Source organism: Gouania willdenowi, chromosome 1, assembly GCF_900634775.1.
Source record: "Gouania willdenowi chromosome 1, fGouWil2.1, whole genome shotgun sequence".
Taxonomy (NCBI): domain Eukaryota; kingdom Metazoa; phylum Chordata; class Actinopteri; order Blenniiformes; family Gobiesocidae; genus Gouania; species Gouania willdenowi.
Genome location: NC_041044.1, coordinates 8696855 through 8722666, shown reverse-complemented (window position 1 = coordinate 8722666; position 25812 = coordinate 8696855). Strand labels below are relative to the sequence as shown.

At 38.1% G+C, this 25812-nt stretch overlaps 1 protein-coding gene across 1 annotated transcript in view; it reads left to right on the top strand.

Annotated features, from left to right (window-relative positions):
* The window catches only part of LOC114480157 (slit homolog 1 protein-like), a 115392-nt gene extending 89801 nt beyond the window's left edge, over positions 1-25591 (top strand). The window contains exons 23-38 of the mRNA XM_028474065.1: positions 958-1029; positions 3553-3624; positions 3817-3888; positions 5460-5623; positions 12907-13031; positions 13486-13580; positions 17045-17184; positions 17311-17404; positions 17517-17654; positions 18112-18340; positions 18439-18569; positions 21200-21354; positions 21431-21642; positions 21786-21910; positions 23741-23949; positions 24544-25591. Of these exons, the coding sequence (XP_028329866.1) occupies positions 958-1029; positions 3553-3624; positions 3817-3888; positions 5460-5623; positions 12907-13031; positions 13486-13580; positions 17045-17184; positions 17311-17404; positions 17517-17654; positions 18112-18340; positions 18439-18569; positions 21200-21354; positions 21431-21642; positions 21786-21910; positions 23741-23949; positions 24544-24806 (2296 nt within the window). The 3' untranslated portion in view covers positions 24807-25591. The remainder of the gene's footprint in view (positions 1-957; positions 1030-3552; positions 3625-3816; positions 3889-5459; positions 5624-12906; positions 13032-13485; positions 13581-17044; positions 17185-17310; positions 17405-17516; positions 17655-18111; positions 18341-18438; positions 18570-21199; positions 21355-21430; positions 21643-21785; positions 21911-23740; positions 23950-24543) is intronic.
* The last annotated feature ends 221 nt before the right edge of the window (positions 25592-25812 follow it).

Sequence of the window (25812 nt, the reverse complement as noted above, 5' to 3'; positions counted from 1 at the left end):
TGACTGGAATATACATGATTAAGCATGTATTAACCTGATATGGGATGTTATTGATTTTTGTAAATAAACAGAATTAATGTGATGATTGTGTGAGATCACATGATCACATGAGATCTGATTGGATTTTGTCCCATGCAACAAAATTATAGTTTAGTTTTTATAGATTGATGAAAATATAAATATACAGTATATATACAGTATATACACAACCGGTCAAAAGTTTTAGAATACCCACATTTTAAGGTAAATACTGAACAGCCAGAGTTAAAAAAAAAAAAGGTTTGGTTATCCAAAACTGAAAAATAATGTACATTTCAGAATTATACAAATAGGTCTTTTTCAGGGCGCATGGCGTGGGTTTACAATTTAAAGCTGTTCTGCAGCAATGAAAGTTGAATCAGCCTTGAAAGCTGGTGCTACTAATTCCTACAGGTTTTCCAACTTTTCTTGGTTACTTCCAACTCCCTCTGTCTGCTTAAAGGCAGTGTTGGAACACACTGTGGTACCAGACCCTCATGAGCATCAGGTGAACAGTATTGTTCATGGATTCCATCATTTCTTTTTAAACTCAAATTGCTTATTTCATTTTATGCTTTCATTTCAGAGTGCAATGACACAATAAAGTGAGCAATTTTCAGTAAAAAACTGGAAAATGTGTGGTGTTCTAAAACTTGACAGGTAGTGTTTAAGTTAATGTTATAGTTATAGTTAATGTCAGTCATAGTTATTGTCAGTTATAAAACTTTAGTTGAAAAAAAACTATGACAAAAGCTTTTAGTCAGCAAGATTTACACTGACAGGAAAGAAGGTTGTTTTCTGCTCGTGTTTCAATGGGATTCAGAGTTTAATTCTCAGTTAAATGTTTTGATGCAACAGCCAATCAGCACATGTGTATTATGTGTGGATTATAATGTGTTTATTATATGTTTATTATAAACCTGACATTTGCCTCTGCAGAGACCTGAGCAACAATAAAATCAGCTCTCTGTCCGACGACTCCTTCTTCAACATGAGCCAGCTCACCACACTGTAAGGCTTTTCATATATTTTAATATTATGTTTATACTTTTATTTTATTTTATTTTTCCATCATTGTCACAATGTTAAAAAGGAGGATAATATAATGATAATAGATCAAATTTGTATAGCGTTGTTTTGGACACTCAAAGACACTTTACATCGGGAATAAGAGAAAACCAAACAAAAGGGGTTTATGGAAAAGCCAATTTGAACAGGTGGGTTTTGAGTAATGATTAATGGTAGTGAGTCTGAGTTTCTAATGGGCGGTGGGAGTGAGTTCCAAAGGGTGGGCGCAGTGATGGCAAAGGCTCGGTCCCCCATGGTCCGTATGAAGTATAAATATTTCACTATTTATTTATTTATTTCATGATCCGGTGTTGCAGCACTTGATGAATTAATTTTATTTGTCAAACTCGCTCGTCTAAATCTGTGGGGGCGGGATTAACATCAATCCAGCTAAATCCATTGCTTTGGTCTTCCCTCTGTCTAATCATGGCGCTACATTCGACAACGGAGGATGTGCATAAACTTTTCAGAGAGTTGGAGAGAGAGATTTTAGACTTTGCTGAGAATGTAGAAACAGGATGGAATATAGTCAAACCAACGTACAGATTGTATAGCGTCTCTCAGTGTATCAGAATAATGTTAACCCTAACCCTAACCCTCGGTCCGATATCAGCCAGAAAACAAATATCGGATTTTATCGCACTTCATCTACAATCCCAAATATAAGTGCTCTGATAAGTTTTTGTTGTTTTTGTCCCCGCCCTCAGTTGTTCCCACCATATACTGACAGTAAAAAAAACTGAAGTGAACTTGAATTGTTGACTATTGTTTGCTGTTTGAGTAATATCACTTGATTAAGCCTTTTGTAAGGCTAGTGTTCCACACTACAAAATAAGTAATAAAAGTATTATGATTCGCTCTGATATCGTATCGGAATCGGCCAATACTCAAGGCTGCAATATTGGTATCTTATCGGAAGTGAAAAAGTTGTATCAGGACATCCCTAATGAAATCGAAATGTATAATGGATCTAATTAATTATTGACACTTTTAATTAATTAAACAATGGTTTATTTATTTGTTTAATTGTGGCACTCCTTGTCCTCCATATGATAAAAATGTTTTTTTTTCAGTTAAAAAAACTGCACTGTAAAAAGTTTGTATATGACTTTGACAGTGACAAATTCATTTTTGATTAATGTGAAAAATGAAAAACAAAAAACAGCAGCATTGCTGGTGCAATGTCCCCTTTGGAGTCTGTTAGTTTATTTAAAATTGGGCCATCTATGTATACAGTATATCAAATTTAGCAGCACATTTCAAAGTTGTCCGACTTGGATACGAGGCCTTCCATGTTAGTTTTCAGTGAACCACCCATTAAAAACTGCAGACTTCAAATTGAAAATAGGAGGCTGCTCCTAAAGAAAGAGCCGCTTTGATGTTTCCTCCATAATCTCCACTTTATTAAATATTTATACAATCAGACCCGATGGCCCGTGGGGCTAAAATGTCAGGTCAGCCCTGGGGATGACATCAGAGGAAAGGTCAGGGTGTTGTTAAATTTAAAGAGGCAGTTCACTTGCTGTTTGGACCTCAGCACATTTATAACAGAGTTTAGTTGGTTCTCTTACATCAGTCTTTTTTATCAGGTTTTAGAGTTGGGGGTAAGAGGTTTGTTAACTTGGGGGGTGAAGGTGGCAAATTGTTTTATTTGCCTGTTTAGGAGCAACTATGAAGTGATGGCAAGCATTAAAACAACAGATAGAAAGCACTTGTGCTTTACTGGTGATAGTGGTTCTCAAATTATGGTATGTGTTCCCTTGGGAGTACATAGTAAAAATCAGGGGACATGAGATATTCATCAAATATACATTTTAGTAAATGCATTTTTACAATACTATTTAGGTGTAAACTAAGTAAAGAATGTAAACACATTGTGTCATGATATGTGAATAAATGTTATAAACAAAGCTGATTCCATATATACAGTATGTATTCCATTATATACAGTGTATATCATCAGCATTGATCTTTTAATGCTGGTGTTTCCAATGACCTGGACATCAGTCAATTTCTTTATTTCATCACCTGAAACAGATGACTAGATTTATTAACATAATCAATAATAATAATAATTAAAAACCCTGATACATTTAAAGCTACAGCTCAATGGTGGTTTTCTGCTTCCTTCCAGAGGCCAAAGACATGTTACTCCATCTGACTCCCTTGTTCTTCTGTCTCACTCTGTTGTTCTTCTCGTCCTTTTCAACCTACAGTTCACAGTCCTGGGTTTGGGGACTTCACTCTTCAGTATTTGCTCACCTTGTTTTTACCAACATGACTTCCTTTGCCTTTGTTCTTTTCAATTTCCTGTTTCAGGAATCATTGTCTTCACCTCCGTCCACCCCTTTTTATGATGCTGTGTGTGTGTGTGTGTGTGTGTGTGTGTGACTCTGTTACACATTTACCAAGTCTGCTTTTCTTCATGTAACTTTATCTCTGTGTCTTGTTTTTTCTCCTGTGCAGGATCCTCAGTTACAACTCTCTCCGTTGTATCCCTCCTCTGGCTCTGGGCGGTTTGCACTCCCTCAGATTGCTGTGAGAACACACACACACATGCACACACACACCCAACTCTACCTACATCATTGTCACCACTTTGGCGTCTTTACGATTCATCGTTGGCTTGTATAGTGGGCTTTACATTGAGTGGAAACTTCTGCTTCTTAGTCATTTTTCTTTGCTAACCTTTCCAACCTCTCCTGAACTTCACATGTGCTGGTTTTTCAGCTCGCTCCATGGCAACGACATCTCCGAGCTGCGGCAGGGCATCTTCAGTGATGTGTCGTCCCTCTCTCACCTGTAAGCACTTTACTATGCACAGATACTTACAGTATGTAGATGGCGACAATCCCAGCTGAGTGTGGAGGACTGGGAGGTCTATACTCAATGACACAATGAGGCCTTTGTGCATGGTGCATATATAAGTGTGTATGTGTGTGTGTGTGTGTGTGTGTGTGTGTGTGTGTGTGTGCGTGTGTGTGTGTGTGTGTGTGTGTGTGTGTGTGTGTGTGTGTGTGTGTGTGTGTGTAAGATATAGATCCATGTTCATCCCATCACTTTATGACTCCTCTCAGATGAAGGCCAGTTCTTGGGGAGTGTTAGTTTGAATTAGTTGGAGAGATCCATCGTTTTCTGAAGCTTTATTGATTTGAAGCCTGTGTGTGTGTGTGTGTGTGTGTGTGTGTGTGTGTGTGTGTGTGTGTGTGTGTGTGTGTGTGTGTGTGTGTGTGTGTGTGTGTGTGTGTGTGTGTGTGTGTGTGTGTGTGTGTGTGTGTGTGTGTGTGTGTGTGTGTGTGTGTGTGTGTGTGTTAGTAGACAGGAATGGAAAGGTTGTTAAGGTTTCTTTTTCCTCCCATGTCTCTTTCCCATTGGTCTAGAATTAATGTAATACTGGAATATACACAAATGGCCTAAATTGAATTTTGTTTGTAAATCCTGAAATGGTATTAACTCTCCATTTTTCACAACTTGGCCCAAACATGTTATATTTTTACTTTGTCAGATTTTATTTGTAAGTGGCTTGTTGCCAGCTGTGAGAGATGAATTGTTCCAAAGAGGGCGTGACGGAAGTATTAGACCAATAATTCTGAGGCACTTTTGTAAGATTCTAACTACTTCACAGGAACAGGTAATCAGATACCATAGTGACGCATTTTAACATTTATCATTCACCATTTCTTGTTCTAACCATTTCCAACTGCCTGGGACTGGTAGGTCGGTTTTGTATGACGAGGACAATGAATACTGACAATTATGTGCTAAATAATACAAGAACATATCTGGTATTCCTAACCCCCCTTGTGTCCTTGAAACTGACATTTTTTTCAAAATAATCTTTGCCTTTTTTCTTCTCTATAGGAAGTTTGATATAGAAATATTAATATCATTGAACCATGTCTATGGTATTTTCAAAGAAATTGAGGAAAAGAGGAAAGAAAGGGAAAAAAAAAACATGTTAACACAAACTATATGAAAATATATTTATATTTTTGTCGACTAATAAAAAACATTATATAATTTAATCTCATGGGATGAAATTCAATCAGTACGCATGTGATCATGATGTGGTCCCTTAAACCTTTCTGTGTGTATTTACAAACATTACTACCATCCCATATCGTGGTGATCGATGGTAATCGATGGTCTATTGCTAACACTCTGCCTATATCTATAGCAGTGTGTATACTGTTGTGTTCAGCTTTTACTTATGCAAAGCAGTCTAATTCTGATTTTTTTAATGCTTGCTGTTATGTAAATGTATGTTTTTGCACTGCATGGGTTGTGTAATGGATGTGCTCATCCTCAGTTTTCCTAAACCCCAAACCTTTTCCCGTCACAAAGAGCTCACTCTTCTTTCCTTACTCTCTCAGGGCGATTGGAGCCAACCCTCTTTACTGTGACTGCCATCTGTTGTGGCTCTCAGAGTGGGTGAAGAGTGGCTACAAGGAGCCTGGTATCGCCCGCTGTGCTGGTCCTCGTGGCATGGAGGGCAAGCTGCTGCTCACCACGCCTGCTGACAAATTCCAGTGTCAGGGTGAGCACTATGAGCAAAACAGTTTTTAGTGGAACATTTTCACAGGGAACATATTTATGGGGTGCCAAGTGTAAAAATGTTGTATCTAAATCTAAATGTTATATGTTATATCTAAATATTAAATCTAAGTCTAAGTATTTAATCTGAATCTAAATGTTATATATTATATCTAAATGTGGAATCTAAATCTAAATGTGGAATCTAAATCTAAATGTGGAATCTAAATCTAAATATTCAATCTAAATCTAAATTTAAATATTATATGTTAAATCTAAATGTTATATATCATATCTAAATACCTAACCTTATATCTAAATGCTAAATCTTTTATCTAAATGTTAAATGTAAATCTAAATGATTAAATCTAAATGTAAATATTATATATCATATCTAAATGCTTAATATTATATCTAAATGTTAAATGTTTAATCTAAATGTTAAATCTAAATCTAAATGTTAAATCTAAATGTTAAATCTAAATATTAAATCTAAATCTAAATGTTAAATCTAAATCTAAATGTTAAATCTAAATCTGAATGTTAAATCTAAGTCTAAATATCAAATCTAAATCTAAATGTTAAATCTAAATCTAAATGTTGAACCTAAATATTTTGCATGTATGCTAATTGACCCCGCCCCTTGTAACCTCAACCAATACACAAGCAGAGACACACACAGCCGCTCCCACCTACCTCTTTACCCTTCACCGATGCCTGCCTGGGTGATTATGGCTGGTTCTCTCCCGGCGGTGGAGATCGAGCGAGCGGTCATGGCAGGTGTATGAGCTGCACTTCACAGTACACTCCCAACACAACAGTGCAACACAGTTATTAAAATGTATTTTAATGCTGTATTTTGTCATGGTTTGTTAATTTGATGCGACATGCTGAGACATCCTGAAGTATAACTTAAAGCGATCCTCTACTGTTTTTACAAATGTGGCCTAAAACCTATGTACATATTAAAAAATCTATACCTAATAAAACAAAATTATTTTGCACTATCATTTTCTTTATTAACTTTTAAAAATGGGACTACTTTATCGTTTTAGAGACATCTTGAAATCACGTGATTGATCATGTTACACGCCCCCACTGCCTGTAAACAGCCCATTGTTTTCTATTGAAGTGAAACATTCTGCCTGCTTTTAAGATAATTTAGCAGCTTTTTCAGTCAAAATGACAACTTGTGCTTCTTTTGGTTGCTCTAAATAATCAGGAAAAAGTAAAGATGCAGATGTAAACCTCTTTGGTTTATTGAAAGAGGATAAAAACAGTTGTGACCTGAAAGAAATCTGTGACCGCAGGAAGGCGACAGTTCCAACTCTGCAGATTTGTAGTAGACAATGAAGCAGAGAAGAAGAGTTCTCCGACAGGACTCCCCTTCAACAGTGCACGGCTGACGCTCTAATGGGTGCAGGCATAGATCTTCTAATGAGTACATTTTAAAAGTTTTAGACCACATCTGTAAAAAAACAGATTTCATTTTCATCATCATAATTGCTAATAAGAAAACACTGATGAACAATCTGTTAACAAATAGTTGTTTATAATACTGTAATACACTGTGTGGTGTTTCATGAACTTCCAGAACATTTAGGTAATAAAACTACATCAAACCAACAAAATCATCATTATTCACAAAACAAACAAAGAGCTGTTCAATATTACATTACACAACTATAGATAAGTCTGAGTTTAGAACAAGTAACGAGGACATCAATGGAAAAGTAGGAGTGAAAGTGTGAAGTATCCACAAAATAAGACTCAAGTAGGTAAGATACTTGGTAATTTTCATTACTGCCTTTAGTCATAGACCACATGCTTTAATAAATGATGACTGATTCATTGTTAAATGTTTTTTTAAGCAATGGGAGAAAGCCTTAAGGATGCATTTACATCTAAACAACAGATTACAAGAGGTACAGGAAAGTAATAATCAACACCTATTATAAAAGATGGATATCAAGTGCTTTCATAAGCTTCATAAGCAGAATTTTCAAGACACAGTAAAGCCAAAGTGCTAAAATGACAAAAATGTCTGATGAATAATAATTAGTGTTGCTATAGACCAGGCGTAAATGGCAGAACACATGCTGCCCTCCCTTGGTCTAAATTTGTGCGGCTCCCCAAAAAAAATTGTTATTAATGAAGTTAGCATCACACACAAAACATCGGAAACACAGAAAACAACGTTATAATGTGTACACAAAATGAGAACAAAGAAGCATTAAACAACAACTTAAACACCAATGACTACAAAAACAGCAACATATACCAAAGGACTATAAAGACTCTCAAATGCCAACGAAAATGCACAAAATAACAAAAGATAACCCAAAAACATAACAAAAACACAGTTAATGACTGAAAAACACACTAAAAGGCAACAGGAATTTGCAGTATTGACAAGAAAATTTCAAAAATTCAAAAAATGTCTAAAAACTGATAAATCACACAAAAAGACTTCAATGACAAAACCCTTTGTTGTTGCCTGTATTAATGCACAGATTGGTCTTTATTTTAAAGGCTAACATGAATGTTGATAATGTGACCCTCGGATCAGACAATCAGATTTTTGTGGCCCCCACTCTGATAGAAGTTGTCCATCTCTGCTATTGACAGATGATAAAGCTCAGGTGAGGCTGCTGAAACACATTACACACTAAATACAATAAATATAAAGGGGCACATATGATGTGATGAGGGGGTACTTGTGCTTATATAAAAAGGCTAATGAGGTACACAACAAATAGGAACCTCGTAGATTTAGACCATCATATTTATCACACTCATCATTTTCACACGCTATTTAAGGCATGAAGATGGTGAGATCCTTCCTTTATGGGCTCTGGTACCAGCCTTGTGTACTTTGACAATGGTGTTAAATGCTGTCTTTTCAAACATTCAAATCCTGTGAGATGTTCCCTCAAATGGTTTTCCAACACCTTCATGCAGGAGAGAGCTTTGAGACACAGGGAGAAAGTTGAAAATAGTTGTTTGGACATTAAGAAATGCGATAAATGTAAAACCACCTACCTGTATACAGACCACACACGCATGAACACACACACACACATACACAAAATAGATGAGAGAAGATGCAGTCAGGGCTTTAAAAAGCAAATCTCTATAAACCACTTTATGAATAAATGAGATTAATAATGATTTGATTAAAATCAAGATAGCGACACCTGTTGGCCATTATTTAACAGAACTAGAACGCTATACAATGTGTAACATACGAGACAATTAGAAATAGTTTTTAGTTAAATAATAATCAGGCTGAACGGATGACCTTAAAGCTGCTAGGAACGGTAATCAAGAATGAAGTAAAAACACTTCTGTGCATCGGTGTCTGGGACTCCACATCCCACAATGCAATGTGCAAAAATTGTCCAACAATGTCACCAATAGAGTGTTTACTCTCTACATTTATTGATCTATGAGGCCCACACATGTCTTTATCTGAATGAAAAATGACCGTCCTGATCACTTTTAAGTGTTTAAAAAGTTATTCTGTGATTGTGACATGACACAATATTTGATATGTTGTATCTTCTCCTTTGACGTCTTCTTGTCTTATTCTGGATCCTTGATGTGATTTTAGTCGGTGACGTGCGGTGAGGCTCGTGGCTGGTGAGGCATTGACTTTTTCACAGTCAGATTCACAAATATTTGAACCCATTTATAGACTAGCTTAACTTCACCATTTAGTTGGCAGCTTGCACATTGACTACTGGTTGTGTTTTATATCTCATATCAGAATTCCTTTATTTTTCCCAGGGGGAAATTGCTTTTGTTACAGCCACTCAAGAAAATATCACAAATGAAAGAATAAAAAACGTTAAACAATGATGAAAGAAAGAATAAAAGTTAAATAAGTGTATAATTATGTAAAAGACCGTTAAAAATAAGGATTAGATGCACACACATTACAGTAGTAAAGAAAAAGGTAAGATAGATAATATAGTAATAATACAAATATACAAATTGTATACAAATTTACAAATATGATACAGATATTTAAAAAATATGAATACAAATATACAAATATGATACAGATATTTACAAAATATTAATACAAATATACAAATATGATACAGATATTTACAAAATATTAATACAAATATACAAATACGATACAGATATTTATAAAATATTAATACAAATATACAAATATGATACAGATATTTATAAAATATTAATACAAATATGATACAGATATTTATAAAATATTAATACAAATATACAAATATGATACAGATATTTATAAAATATTAATACAAATATGATACAGATATTTACAACAATCAAAGCTGTGAGGTTACAGTGATGAACTGTAAAGTTTGATTGCCACAGGCAGGAATGATTTCCTGTGGCGTTCTGTGGAGCACCGTGGTTGAATCAGCCTGGTGCTGAAGCTGCTCCTGTGACTGACCAGCACATCATGGAGTGGGTGGGACTCATTGACCAAGATGGCCTTCACTTTGGACAGGCTCCTCCTCTCTATCGCCACTGTCAGAGAGTCTAGTCTGTTGGCGTCTACGACCCTCAGTCAGCTCCCCCAGCAAACAACAGCGTAGAGGATCACACTCACCACCACAGACTCATAAAAGATCCTCAGCATTTTTCTGCAGAAGGACCTCAGCTGCTCAGGAAATAGAGGCGCCTTTGGCCCTTCCTGTAGAGGAAGTCATTGTTCTTCCCACAATCCTCTTTATCGTCTGTTACCACTCCCAGGTATTTGTACTCCTTCACAATGTCCACACTGACCCCATGGATGGAGATGGGGCTGACCGGCCTCTTGGTTTTTACCAACATTTTTTACCGCTTCAGCAAAGGTGATTCAACTCATGCAACTGTTACAAAAGTTGGCAGCAGTGTTGCTTTCTTGCTAAATCTGGCAACTTTTCAGATCTTCTTGGCGACTATTTTTGTCAAAAGCTACTAGCAACAAATCTAGCTACTTTTCCCGGTGTTATTTGAGACTCTTGTGATGCAGCGGGTGCTACCGTGAGCCCCTCCCCAATTCCAAAACACTCACAGGCTGTCAGTCTCACAGGAGCGTCACGCCGCACTCCCAGCTGCAGTCAGAGCAGAGGAGACCCTGACCCACACCGCTCCGCGTCCAGACCTGCTTTCTGTGTCTTGCGATAACACGTGTTATGAATTGGCGATAAACAAATAAAGATCGATTGATTAGTGAAGTTCTTCTGAGACGTTATGGCCTCTTTCAATGGCAAAATAAGAAAAAAATAAAAAACAAGGATCAACAGAAGAAAGTTAATTTGTAGTTCTAAACATACAGTATTTACAGTGTTTTTCAAAAAATTTTAGTCTCTCCCATGAGGTTCTTCTTCTCCTGCAGGCGTCAATTATGATTACATACAAATGGCCAATTATGCAAAATAGACGATTATGTCATTTAGCGACTTTTAGCGCCTTTTGGGACAACCAATAGCTACTCTCCTTACTGAGGAGTTGGCAACACTGGTTGGCAACACATTCAGTTCTATAGTAACACTTCCTGTGATGAGATAGCTAAAAACAGGAAACCTTAAGCTCAAAGATGAATGAGTCCTAAGACACAATCAGCACTATATTATTATTTAAAAAAAAAAAAAAAAAAACTGCTGCGTTATTTCACCGAAGACGCTTTGCTTTAGCGTAGCTCAGGGGTGTCAAACTCATTTAGTTCAGGGGCTAAATAAAGACTAGCTTATCCTCAAGTGGGCCACAGATTTTAGGCAGGAACAAGAGCAATATTGATTAGATCTTACCTTCTTCTTGTCTTTTTCCTCGCCTATCCTTCTGGACCAAAATACCCCTGACTTTGTTGTAAAAGTCCTCCTTATCTTCTTTTAGTTTTAAAAGTCTCTCTGTCTCAATAGAGATTACTGAAAATCTTCCTTGGTCAGTCCGATTCCGGCCATATTAGCCTCACGCTCCGTGACGCATTTTTATTGCAGTTTACAGCAAATATGTAATAAACACACGTGAAATACATTATCTATTCTATGTGAAATTAGGACGTATAGTAAAAGTGTCTGCAAACACTGGACGCTGGGCTTGTAATAGGAGGGTTGCTGGTTCGAATCTCACCTGGGCCATCACTGTGAGATGTTGAGCAAGTCCCTTAACCCCTTACTGATCTCCAGCCTCTGCAAAAATGGCTGCCCACTGCTCCTCAGTGATGGGCTAAATGCAGACGACAAATTTCATATCTGTAATAACATAACGTATATGACCAATAAAGGCAAAAGCCTCAGTTTAATCTTAATTCATTGTTTTTTTACTTTTGATAATGAGGCTCTGCATCACCTGCCCCTCCTGACTGCACGTCACTGGTTTTAGTATTATTTAAAGTGTTCAAAAGTAAAACTGCAAAAATGCCGACTTAGTTCTATTTCTGCTCTGCTCCAGATGTAATTCTTACTTCTCCTGTTCACCTCTTTGTGTTTTTCTGCATATATCCTGGACCCCTAACTTACCACTCATCTAAGTCATAAAATAAGCTTCTTCATATTTGGATTCTGTCTATTCTAAGGCTTTGTTGTCTACTACTCTCTGTCTATGTTTAACAAAGGTATATGAGAAACAGGTGATGGTCATAATTCATATAGAACTTTTTACACAACCTAACAAATGGAGGGACACAGATAATTTACCACATATACTACAGCAATACTATTGAAGGATTGATGTATCATATGCACAGTAGTTGGAATAATATGTAATGTGGTTATTGTTACAGTAATGTATCTCAGTCACAATACAATAGTTTCCCTGGGCTGCAGCTCTGTGGTCATTTCCCCTTTATCATAATGCATTCCACTAGCATGCAAAAGTCGCCCATACAGATCTTTTTAGTTCCTTTCAAACCTCCTAACTCACTTTATATTTGCCCAACCATCTGTCTGCAGCGTGTGCCTGTGCTGTCAATCTTCTTGATATTAAACTGCCACATACAGAGCATTACTTTCTAACCTTGGCAATAAAATCCAAAAGCCATCTGTTAGTAGGAAGATTTTAACCTCGTTTGAACTTTTAACTAAAGAAGAAAATCATTAAACGTTAATGCAAAATTTGCACATTTTCCAGCATTGCCACATGTGGAAAAGCACATTAAACATGATACAACATTTAAAATGCCTTTAACACAGAATTCATCCATTGCTTGATTTAAGTCTATTTATTACTGTAAAAATAATGACTTTTGAAAGCAGAGGTATTTATTTGACTGACTTCTATGTGTGTGTGTGTGTGTGTGTGTGAATTCAGGTTCTGTCGATGCATCAATTCAGGCCAAATGCAGCCCATGTGTGTCCTCCCCCTGTCAGAACCAGGGCTTGTGTCAAGTCCACCACACCGAGGGGTACACCTGCACCTGCAAGTCAGGATATACGGTACACAACTGTGTGTGCGTGTGTGTGTGTGTGTGTGTGTGTGCGTGTGTGCGCGTGTGTGTGTATGCGTGCGTGCATGTGATCCAGTCAGTCAGTCAGTATCTACTGTTCCTCTGCCCATCATGTCATCATCACAACATTTGCCCCGTCGGTCATCATACTGTACATCATATGCTCACAAACACCGAGTGGAATATTTAAAAGTGATGATCATCCGTGTGTGTTTGCGTGTTGTTGGTGATTAATATTGTTCCCACATCTGTCCACCGTAATCCAATCCAATTACTCTGTTGACCTCCTGATGGTGTGTGTGTGTGTGTGTGTGTGTGTGTGTGTGTGTGTGTGCGTGTGCGTGTGCGTGTGCGTGTGTGTGTGTGCGTGTGTGCGTGTGCGTGTGTGTGTGTGTGTGCGTGCGTGCGCGTGTGTGTGTGCGTGTGTGTGTGTGTGTTTGCAGGGGAAACACTGTGAGACACCAGTGGATGCATGTGTCAGTAATCCGTGCACCAATGGAGGGACGTGTTTGAGTGATGAGCAGACCAGAGGGTTTAGGTAACAGTTTGTTTAAATCACCATCAAAGTGTTCATTCTTTTGTTTCCTCAGACACTTTTTAGAGGAAGCAACTTTGAGGTCATTGTGGTCGTGAAGGTTTAGCTGAAATTAGAGTTCACTTTATGCCAAGCAGGACTGAAGCAGATTAGGGCCAATTTTGACGTTTGTCAAACATTTGCTTTTGGGCAAATCAAGATTAAAATTAAAATCTCGAGAATAAAGTTAAAATATAATGTTGAGATTAAAGTAAAAAAACCAGATTAATGTAGAATTTTTTTTTAAATGAGCTCAAAATACAATATCGTGTTAAAAGTCAAAGGTTTGCTAATGAAGTCAGATCTATGGAAGCTGACGAGGGCCAATTCACCAGATGACAAGAAACAGCAGATCGTGACCATCTACAAAATGTTGTGTATTGATAAATGCATTAAACTATAATTCAAAGTTGGGTTTAATAAATACATTATTTCTTTTTTAGCTCATAAACACGGTGCTCTAATCTCTTTAAGGACTTTGAAGAGATAAAACCTAATCTGAGGAGCTACGGAAACTGATTAGGATTGATCTCCATCAGCTTCCGTAGAGTTGACTTTAATAGCCTTTGACCTTTATCACAATATTGTGTTTTGAGTGTATTTTCAAAATGTCGACTTTAATCTCATCTTTTCGACTTCAATCTCGAAATTTTGACGTCATTCTTGATTTGCCCAAAATTATTTTGTTCATCAATATTGGCCCTAATCTGCCTCTGTAGAGCAGAAATCATTGGGGGAAAGAAAAACTAAAAGCAGTGTTTTGAACACATCTTTACACTGCATGCTGTAAAAAGAATTAAGCTTAGCGCGTAAAGTAGTAAGCACAATATGTTTATTACTCAATTGGTTTCAAATAAACACACTATTGTTACAACATATTTGACTTTATGGCTCTTGGAACTGAAGTGGGAGTCATCACTGATCATTTGTAATCTATCACCCTATAAATATTGGGCTCATCCAATATAACATTTTTTAGAAGAAAAAAATCCCAATTATTTTAATTATTTCTGAGTTTTTAAATCTAACTAAATTAATTGCCTTTCCTGAAGAAAATTCCTGTGTGGATGCATAAGCTGAAAGGATAAACTGGTGATAGATCACCTCTCTTGTAATGTGCAACATACTATACCTGAAATTTGTTCCTGCATTTAACTCATCCCTGAGGAGTAGTGGGCATCCCTCAGGGAGCAGCTATGCTTAAGGGACTTGATCAACGTCCCTCAATGATGGTCCACAGTGGAATTGAACCAATAAAACAATGTTTAAATATGTCTGAATGGGGAAATGTTTGAATTTATTTTGCCAATTAATCAATAAACATTCAATAAATCAATAAACATTAAACTTACAAGAACACAAATATCAGTGTTAATTTTGACAGCCAAATTTGATGTAGTTTTAGTTTTAGTTTTAGTCATCATTTTCAGTAAAATGCTACTTAGTTTTAGTCAAAATGTTGTCATCACGACTATTTCAGCTATAATCTAGTTTTAGTCTTTTGAATGGCAGTACAGATATAGTCGACTAAAATATAAGAATTTGTGCATTTTTAAAGATTAAATTAGCGTTTATTAAAATGATATCGGATGGTATTAAGGTTCATAAACACAAAGACAGATTTGATCTGATTAATTCACAAAACCTCATGTACTTCAGTAATGATCGGGTTTTGCTACACATGACGAAATTGTATTTTGGATTTTTTTAGTTTGACGAAAATTTTGATATAGTTTCCAGGGCGGAGAAGAAGAAAGGTTTGTCAGCCTCTTGTGGGCGCTTCACTCACCTTCCTTGTAGCTTGGGGGGGGGTGGGAGGTGGGGACAGATGGTTAAAATATAATCTCTTCACTCCGTTGCTGAAAACAGTCAGATGACGTGTGACGACCTTGAATAGATCCAGTTAAAAAACAAAGTTCCAGGTGGCGGTGGGGGAGTGAAGATCAGCGATTTGTTTTCAATTCAGGCTAGCTCAATTCCATTAGCCTTGAGTCGCAGGTCTCCCAGCAGCCACCAATGAGGTGGTCTTTTACCAATGAGATGGTCTTTTACCAATGAGGTGGTCTTTTACCAATGAGGTGGTCTTTTACCAATGAGGTGGCCTTTTCATGCACCCGTCAAAATGAATGGATTCAGAGTTGGCGTTAAAATGGTTCGACTGCCAAACTAAAGTGAAGAACTTGTGCAGACCTTTTGAGATTAGCAGCAGTTTCCAGAAGTTTTATTTTTTTTATTATCAAAGTTTACACTAATGGTAATTTTACCTTTTTGAGGTGTGTAAGCGATTGATAATTATTGGCATGCTAACACAATTCACATTAGCATTAGCGAAGTTTGAGATTCTTGCCAGGGGGGACAGAAAATAAATAATTCATAGCGTCAAATATATAGAACATCTCAAGATTCTCGCCAACAATAGTGTGTGTAACATAAACAATAATGCAAAAAAGATTAGTAACACAACTGATAATGTTGACTACGAAAAATTGCGTCAGCGGCCACTTTTTGTTTCATTTTTGCTTCAGAACCATACCTAAACTGCTGCAATCCTAAAGGCAGCTTGAAATGTCTAGCACCTTTCCGTAACTTAAAGAATGAGAGAGTAAGTTTCTCAAATCAGGCGTTGTTATTATTTATGATGTTCTACATGTTCTTTATGGGCTTTAATATGGGAGATATGCTTTAACATGGAGGGATAGACTTGCTGGCAGTTGTAAATCACAAAGTTAGACAGGTAGGATAGTATAAAAATGATATATAACAATTAAAAGCATTTAAAAGTAACAATGTAGATTATGGCATTAAAAGTGTCTAGCAATGTTACTAGTTGCCTACACACTCCCGTAGCGGCCAGGAGACGCCGATTTTGTCACCGCTCAATCCACCGCTTTAAATCCGGATAAGCACACACTGATCGCGATGTTAGCTCGTTCGCTATTTTAGCCGTGTTCTTTTCTCAGTGCATCACTACAAACAACAGTCGCGGTGTCCTCCATGTTGTAAACAAAGCACTGAGTTGCTACGGGAAGCAGGAGGGACAAATGTCATCACGCTGCTGCAGTCCTTTAAAACGTTTTTACTTTATTTTATTTCTTGAACCTTTAAATTTTATATCGCATTTTTTTAATTTCCTGTGTTTTTTGGCACTTAAAATATTTGTATATTTTGTAAATTATATAAAAAATTGGGAAAACTCTAATGAAAAAGTTTGACCACGAACCACTCCCCGTCGCATTCATGTTTGAAAGTGAGATAATTTAAGAGGTTTTCGGAATGAGATGTTTGTATCCCAGTATTTGCAATAAAAGAACACTGTTAGAGATAAATATTGTTTGAGACAAATCTCAGTTTTATCATTCATGTTGATAAATTTGTTGTCATACATGTACTGGTGTTGTGGAATAAACTTGGTTCTTCCATTGATGCAGCTGCTCCTGTGCCTTTGGGTTCCATGGCACTTTTTGTGAGATAAATGTGGATGACTGTGAGGACCATGGATGCGAGAACGACGCTACTTGTGTGGATGGAGTTGGCAACTACACCTGTTTGTGTCCTCCGCATTACACAGGTATGTTACAGGTGTCAGAACATTGATCAGACACAAAGAAATGTTTGGAGCCTCATGAGATTGAGAGCGGATGTGTTGCACCTACTATCAGAGTTTAAAGCACAGCTCATGTCGCATTCTACGCAGGTCTCCTCTGTGAAGAGGAGGAAAATGTTTGCTCTCCCGGTAGAAATCCCTGTAAACACCAATCCACATGCATCGGCTCCTTAAATGGCGCAAGGTAACACAAATACCCACCAACACTCACACCTCTCACTTCATCACTAGTGAGAGGTGTAGATTCCCAGCTGAGAATAACACACACATTCTGTTTGTTTGTTTGTTTGTTTTAGGTGTGTATGTATACCAGGCTGGGTGGGGCCGGACTGCAGCATAGATTATAATGAGTGTGTGGATCATCACTGTCAGAATGGAGCTCAGTGTGTGGACCATCTGGATGGGTACAGCTGTGTCTGTCCACAGGGATTCAGGTAGAGGAGCTCAAAGGAAAAATTCAATTTCAGATAATAACACAATTCAGATTTTGCTAATATTGAATTTTTTTTATCTTGTTTTATACAAGGTGCATTTAACTGGTGCCACATTACAATGCAACAATTTTTAGGATTAGGGTTAGGTTCACGGTTAGGTTTAGTCTTAGTCACGTGACCTAAACTGGCCAATGAGGGGCTCTGCGTACGGATAGAATGTCTATATATTGATACAGCAATCAAATGGATAGTTAGTGTCTATTGTGTATTGTATTGTGTCATGAAACCTGTCTAATCTCTAGTATATACCAATCGCTTCAAAACCATTCTTAGTGCATTGGAATTGGAAAGTCCAGATAGAAGGATAGACAAATGGAAGGATGAGTAGATGAACCATTGTAATATTTCTCATATTTCATTTCTTTCTTCTTTCTCTATCATTTTCTCTGACGTCCAGTGGTGATTTTTGTGAGGTCCCCCTACCGACACTCTTGCCCTGTCAGCTGGCACAGTGTCAGAATGGGGCCCCCTGTGTGGAAAAAACAGGAATTGCACTCTGCCAATGTCTCCCAGGCTTTGAGGGGGACAAATGCCAGAAGCTTGTCAGCGTTAACTTTGTGGACAGAGACTCTTACGTTCAGCTGCAAGATGTGAAAAACTGGCCCCAAACTAACATCACGCTGCAGGTGAGCACATGCACACAAGAGACAATAAAGGTGAGAGGTTTAAACACACTGTGTGTGTGTGTGTGTGTGTGTGTGTGTGTGTGTTTTTTTTTTTTTAGGTGTCAACAGCAGAGGATAACGGTATATTGCTTTATAATGGAGACGACGAGCCAATCGCTGTGGAACTCCATCAAGGTCGTGTAAGGGTCACATATGATCCTGGTAACCATCCTGCCACCATGATGTACAGGTAAAACCCACAGGGACCACACACTTGTATAAAAATTGTATTAGATTTTAGAGACGATTTTGATTCTCTGAATGTGCACAAAAAATATAGCAATAAAATTGAGAACCCAACTAAGTATAATCAAAAAGACCATTTCAAATTAGAATTGACAACTGCCAACAAAATGAAAAGCAACTGTAGATTGGTTGGGTCAGTTTAAGTCAAAAGCTCAATTCAAAAATTGTTTAGTTTAGTTTAATTCAGTTATATTGTTTTATTTTATACAACAAACTACACATACACAGGCATCTCTTTGCAAAAATCATGACACATGTTAAGAGCTATATTTAAAATAAATAAGACCAACATATAAATATGAGCAGTGGTGCAGAAGTGACGATAGAGAGAAAGAACACTAGAGAAAACCTCTCTAGGGGAAACTAACTCAGAGGAAAAGATAATCAAGATTGAGAGATAGCATCAGGTCAAATCTCCCATGCTGTTTAGACCAGGATACATAGATCAATCAGTGCCAAAGCCAGATACCTACAGGAAGAGTTTTGTGTGAGAGACTGTACAGCAGACTGCAAAGACGGGGACGTGGTCGGCACCAAAAATGTTTATTAACTGCTCCTTGCACCACAAAACCTTCCCCAGGAGCCAAAAACTATAGCAACAGAAACATTTAACCACTGTTTTTTCATTTACTCTGAATATTTTAGTCCTGCTGATAGTGCGGAAAAACAAATACCATTTTTAATCGCAATGCATTTATTTATTTTGCTGAAACTGTGTTTTGTGTGGTGGTAGCAATATGAATGAAATGTATAAGCAACTCTGTTCCAGCAAATGTATTGTATGCAAAACAATAACAAAGGTTCAGTATTTCTTCAAAGTGCTTATTTAAATGAATATTTTCTTTACAAGGAACAGATATCTATCGTTTTGTGAGCTCAGGCGTGCTTCACTATGTAGCACCGTCTGCATGACATGTAAACACTTACTCAGTAAGTGTGTATAACGTACCACCATTTAGTCCAGTTACAGTCTGTGTCACAACACCCATCCATTGAGTGGTAGTGACTGTAGTGTTACGCTCTGAGTCAGATCGTTGCTGTGATTGGACAGGATACAACACTCAACACACACTTACTGATTTGCAACCATGTGTATGCCTGCTTGCCTGGACGCCTAATATTTTTTTCTGTGTTTATTTGCCACGTAGACGGTGCGACATAGTGAAGCGCACCTGATTGCTATAGCTTCACTCAAGCCACGCCTGCGTCTACGTGTGACTGATATATTTATGTTTGTTAGGTGCACATCTAGGTGTGGCGTAGGTGTGCATACACTTTAATGTGTATGCACATAAAGCGTATGTTAACACGTCAGCAAGTACACATGCGGACGTGACTTGTGCATTGTGCCCGTGTACCCATTCTAAGTCTATGGGAAATGTAGATCAGAGGAGCAGACGTGCAGGCACAGGGTACACGTTTGTTTACGCGTTTGATAGACTGGTGCGCATGAATTTAGAAGTGATCCACCCCCCACAGTGTGTGTGTGTGTGTGCGTGCGTGTGTGTGTGTGCGTGCGTGCGTGCGTGTGTGTGTTGCAGTAATGAGTGTTTTAACAAGATTCATTTCATTGGTAGCTGACACGCGAATGTAGACAAGGAAAAAATGAGTTTTCAAAGAAAGATAGAAGTGGTTTAATATACGAGTAAATTATAATTTTTTTTAATGCTTTAATCAGAGGAATTACTTTTAATCGACTATTACAAATAGGCTCACACAAGTTCTTTGCGACATTGGCACATATTTCAATTTAAAGGTTTTATTTTTTTTTTTCTAACCATCATTTCCATCAAAAATGCAAAATAATTTTGTTGTAGTGTCTCAACACCTCATTTGGATGGTCTTGGCCTTGTTGTGTACTTGGGAGCATTTTGCTCGGTCTCGGTCAAGGCGCCAGACTTCCTTTCAAGACCAGTTGAGACCAACACTGATCTTCTATTCTTCAACTTCTTTCATATGTCAATAAGGAGAAGCACTTAGAACTGTTCCTGATTAATTCATGTTATATCATTTGACTTAAAATATTCACTGTTTGCTCACTTATTGTTCTGCCTCCTTGGAAATCTTGTCAGACACCTGCAGAAAGTGTTAAGTTAGTTCATATAAGTTTTAGTCTCTGAACATGTTAGACTTCATTCATCTGACAAATTAACATCTTGTCAGCCGATATTTAAAATAATTCCGGAACTATCGGTGGCTTTTAAAATAATGAAGATTTGAGATTTTGCTTATTGTGCTTTAAAAGTGTTACAGACAAATTAGTTTTGTCTGTCAAATGTATCTAAAAGAAAATTTAAATTGAATATAGAATGCTCTTTAACTGTTCAACCTTGTCATGGATTTTGATGGTCTTGACTCCTGAGTCTTTGTCTTGGCCTCGGTGCATTCTGGTCTCTGGCAAGTCTTGTTCTGGGAGAGTGTGCTCTTGAGTACAACACTACATTAGAAGACATTTAACATTTTTGTGTAATTATTAATTTGCAGTATGATCGGTTCTACACATAGTCACATACTCAAATATGTGATGAATCAGGGAGAATGGAGTTGTAAATATCCCTTGTTGTCCTAAAATAGTGCAGAGATGGTGAACGATGGACGTTTTCACACAGTGGAACTGGTAACTTTTAATCGGATGTTGAACTTGTCCGTGGACGGAGGAGAGCCGACAACACTGGACAGCCAGAGTCTCAGCCAACCAGTGACAGGGGAGGCTCCGCTATATGTGGGAGGTGAGAACAGGAAGGTAATGCTTGACCAACCTGTCATCATTCCCTAGCAGTTCTAACTGATGGGCCGTCTGTGCAGGTATGCCTGAGGAGGTGATGCCGGCCTCTATGGGTCTGTCCTCTCAAACCACAAATGTGTCTAGTTTCCACGGCTGCATCAAGAACCTTTACATTAACCATGAGTTGCAGGACTTCACCCTCAGTCACATGAAGCCCGGTGTGGTGCCAGGATGTCAGGCCTGTCTCAAGCTCTACTGCCTGCACGGCATCTGCCAATCCAACGCTGCACAGGTCTCTACTGTGAAGACTTTTAATAAAGTCAAACACAGATTGTTGTTAAAGTCACTCCTAAAATCAAAATCTTTGCCTACACGCTTTTTGTTCTCAGAGTTTGAAATTTTAATGTTGATTCTTGTGTCTTCATCGTGTTTCAGGGACCCCAGTGTCATTGCCAGCCTGGCTGGAAAGGACAGCACTGTGACCAACCAATAACAGGAGCCCTTACTGGATTGGACGCTGTAATGACGGCAACCAATGGCAATCCCTGCAATGACAGCAAGTAAGAAGGCTTAAAGGGGACATATGCTAAATCCACTTTTTTAGCCCTTAAATGCATTTTGTTGTATATTTAGAGTGCTTAGAAGTACAGAAAAAATCAAATTAGTCTCTTCAGGTGCTCCGTAGATATCTTTATATTCGGTTTTGCTCATATTTTTCAATCTGTTTCGATTTTTCTATTCTCTATTACGTTTTTTGAACTATTACATCACAGTATTTGCAGCGGAACTGGCAAATTAGTACATCAACTCCAGGTCCAACACTTCGAGCAATCCGCCATTTTTATTTCTCGCTTTTATTTTGTAGTCCAAGCTCCAGGATGCCGAAGTTACGAGAGGATAAGTCAAAATGTTTGGTTGTTGGATGTAGTAACCCACACGCTTCATTACACCGTCTCCCAGCATCAGAACCTTTTCAAAGTGCTTGGTTGAGTTTTATTTTTCACAGAAATGTACCCACATCTGTGGGTAAGGTCATTTTTGTGTGCGCGAAGCACTTCAAGGATGACTGCTTCGCTAGTATAAAGAAGGATTTACCAAAAAACTTTGTCTGATTGAGGGTTCAATTCCTTCTATCTTTGGAGACGACGAACAGAGCACTTCGGTAAGCTGTAAATAACGCTAAAAAGTGTGATGATAAGACATCCCTGTCATTGTTTTGTTAGCATTAGCAGTTGCACCGTCTTCAGACTTCATATGTTAGCACTGTGTGCTCGTTTTAGATCCTTGATGATACGCCTACGTGATTTAATTTAAGTCTAAAGTTTTCATTAGTCATTTCATTTTGCCGTTTTTGTCTTTGAAAACGACTGTATTAAAATGCATTTCGTGACGTTAGCTCGGCGCTAGCGTTAGCTCGGTGCTTGTGTTAGCTCACTTGTTAGGGTTCTGCAGGTTCATCATCTTCATTTTCATCTCGCTCCGCCGGGTCAGACTCTGGCTCAAACATGTAAAGCTGGATGGACAAGTCTTCTGTTGTTGACATTTTGTAAATAACCTCTGAATAAAAAGTTTATGCGCCGCTACATAGCCGTATCTCTTCTATCAAACTACAAAAATGGCCGAGCAGGGTGGAGTTGAACCGAGTGTCACCTGAAGAGGGGGCGGGGTATGGAGTGTCTCATTTGCATTTAAAGAGACAGCACCAAAATGAGTTGCTCTCAGAAGCACATCAGAAAAGGGTAGAAAAGGGGTGGAGCTATAATAATGAGGAATTCAGACCCAAGCATTGCAGTTCCACTTTATATAGACCACAACTGCATGATTTATATGTAAAAAGGAAGGATTTAAAACCATGATATGTCCCCTTTAAATGGGATTTTTAAAACATGCATTTGGCACACGACTAAGGGTCTGTTCACATCAGTAGAATCCTAAAGCAAAACAGTGCATTAAAACCAGAAAAAAAGCATCTTGTTGCTGCTCCATTGTTGAATGTTGTGAAAGAACAAATAGTGATTGCAGAAGTTTCTGTGCACCCTTAAGCGCTTGCTTTGACCCATTGTTGTTTTGCACCTAGAGAAGTCTCTACTCCAGTAATGGCCCCCTCAAGCGGTTAGCCTGTGCAACTGCACCAGAGGCTGTTTGGAACAGATTAGAACTGAACCAAACCAAGATGATAAAATTATCATCTGTCCTCTGACCATTTGGACCGAGTCTGGGACTAAACCGTTGAGAATGACCCCTTACTTAGCCATGGCCCTGAATGATGAGGGAGTTTGATCCAGCTGAATAAGATCCTGCGAGAACACACCTTCTGTCAACATCTTGAATAATTACTCAACTCAGCTTCTCTAAGTTCTTAATCATTGGCTGACTTTGATACTCCGTAGGTGTGTGAAGGGTGTGTGTGTGATGTTGGATGCACAAACGTACCGATGTCACTGTGAAGAGGGATATCGTGGTGCGCTGTGCAACCTTCAAGAAGAGTCGCCCTCTCCGTGCCAGCATCTGTTGTGTCTGCACGGCCATTGTCTGAAGACAGAAGAGGGAGAGAGATGTGTGTGCGAGCAGGGATACACCGGAGTCAGCTGCGACACAGGTGAGGGATGGACGTTTTAAACTTTGGAGAACCAAATCCGAGGAACGCAGTAAAAAGATTGTTTGTTTAAAAAGTGCAAAAAATGGTCAATGATGCAGTGAATCTTTGTGTTTTGAGGTTTTAGTGTTTTAATATCTTTATCATAGAGATCTAAGGAACAATATGTATGAAAACTGCAAAGCATATAACCATTCAATATATCCATTGAAGTTCACACATTTGTGTGCTTGTACACGCTCAACTTCAGATGGTTAACCTATAACCATTCAACTTTAACAACATAGGAGTTTATAATAGGAGATGAAACATTCCGTGAAAGAATGTCTGTTAACCCTGGTCTATTTTAATCATCTTTTCCCTGAATGCTGTAAACCAACATCAATGTGTTTAACTTGTTAATAAGAGTAGGAAATGTAGTGCTGGCACCACCACTTCCTTGTTATATGTGCAATCTGTTGTAAGAAAAACACATGAACACACAAAGAACAACTTAAGATTACAGGGATAATGATCAATTATACAGAAGAATGAATCACTGTAACTCCTACACGACGCTGTTCAACCAGCAATGTTTGTGTGTGGTTTAACCGACAGAGTCCCCCTGTCAAGGTCAGCCAATCAGGGATTACCACAGGCTGCAGCGTGGCACTGTCCTCTGTCAGACATCCAAACCCTTCTCCTGGGTCGAGTGTCAAGGTCATTGCCAGACAGGAAGTGAACAGATCATTGGCAAGGCCACCTGTTGTGCTCCGCTGAGGGTTCGACGCAGGCGACTAACCTTTGAATGTGACGACGGGTCCTCGTTTACACTGGACCTGGAGAAACCTGTGGAATGTGGCTGCAAGGACTGTGTCTAATAATATGGTTGTAATGGTGCACACACACACACATGCAGACCTGCACATTTAAAGACACAACTCACAGACCAAGCTAAAGGGGTGCACACTGTAGGAAGAGGCGTCATCACAGACAAACAAGCCTGTTTTGAGACTGTAGTTTTGTGTATTCCAGGCTCCACGTTTAAAATTAAGTCAACCTCATAACCATTCTCATCTTCAATGTCTGCTGCAGGAGAACCTGCACACTAACTACCTAACCCTATATGTGTGTTGAAAAGCCTTTTCTTTGCCTTTCAGTTTCAGCTCCTGGTGTGTGTAATATTTGAGGGGTAAATGCTGCTCTCCACCAATCAAAAACGACCACAACAGCAGACAGAGACAGGGTTCAAGCTCAAACTGTTTGATGAATTTATTACTCAGAATCTACACTTTGCAATGGTTGTAAATAGACATTTTTCAAAAAAACACAAAAAAAAAACCATGATCACTGCTTTTCAGGGTCTTAATACATCAGTATGGAATAGTACATAACATTTTTTCTTTCAAAGTAAATAAGGTCTAACTGTTGCTGATCAGTTGGGAAATCATGTTTATTTTGAACCTTTCTTCTCTATTTTTCCAAGCATTAACAGCTACAATTCCCACTAGCACCACGTTATGACCATCACCAACCATTTTCAAATTTCTGAGAAATAGAAAAAGAACTCTTTTTAATTTTTCTATCTTGGGGCTTAAATGCTACTACTGATTGCCAAGTTAATGTTAAATGCTTAGCTAATTGTTCGCTAATTCTTTGAAAAACCATGCAGATGCCTTTGTCTTGGCTTTTGTACCACTAAATACAGAATGACCTCATGTTATTCAATTTAAATCGCTCACAAAATGAATAATTCCACTTTATTTCCAGCCCATAATTGGCATTGCTTTTTTTTTTTTTTTTTTTTTTTTTTTTTTTTTTTTTTTTTTACTTTCAGTGGTTACAGTTACATGATGCTTTTCAATAATTCAGAATTAAATAATTCTG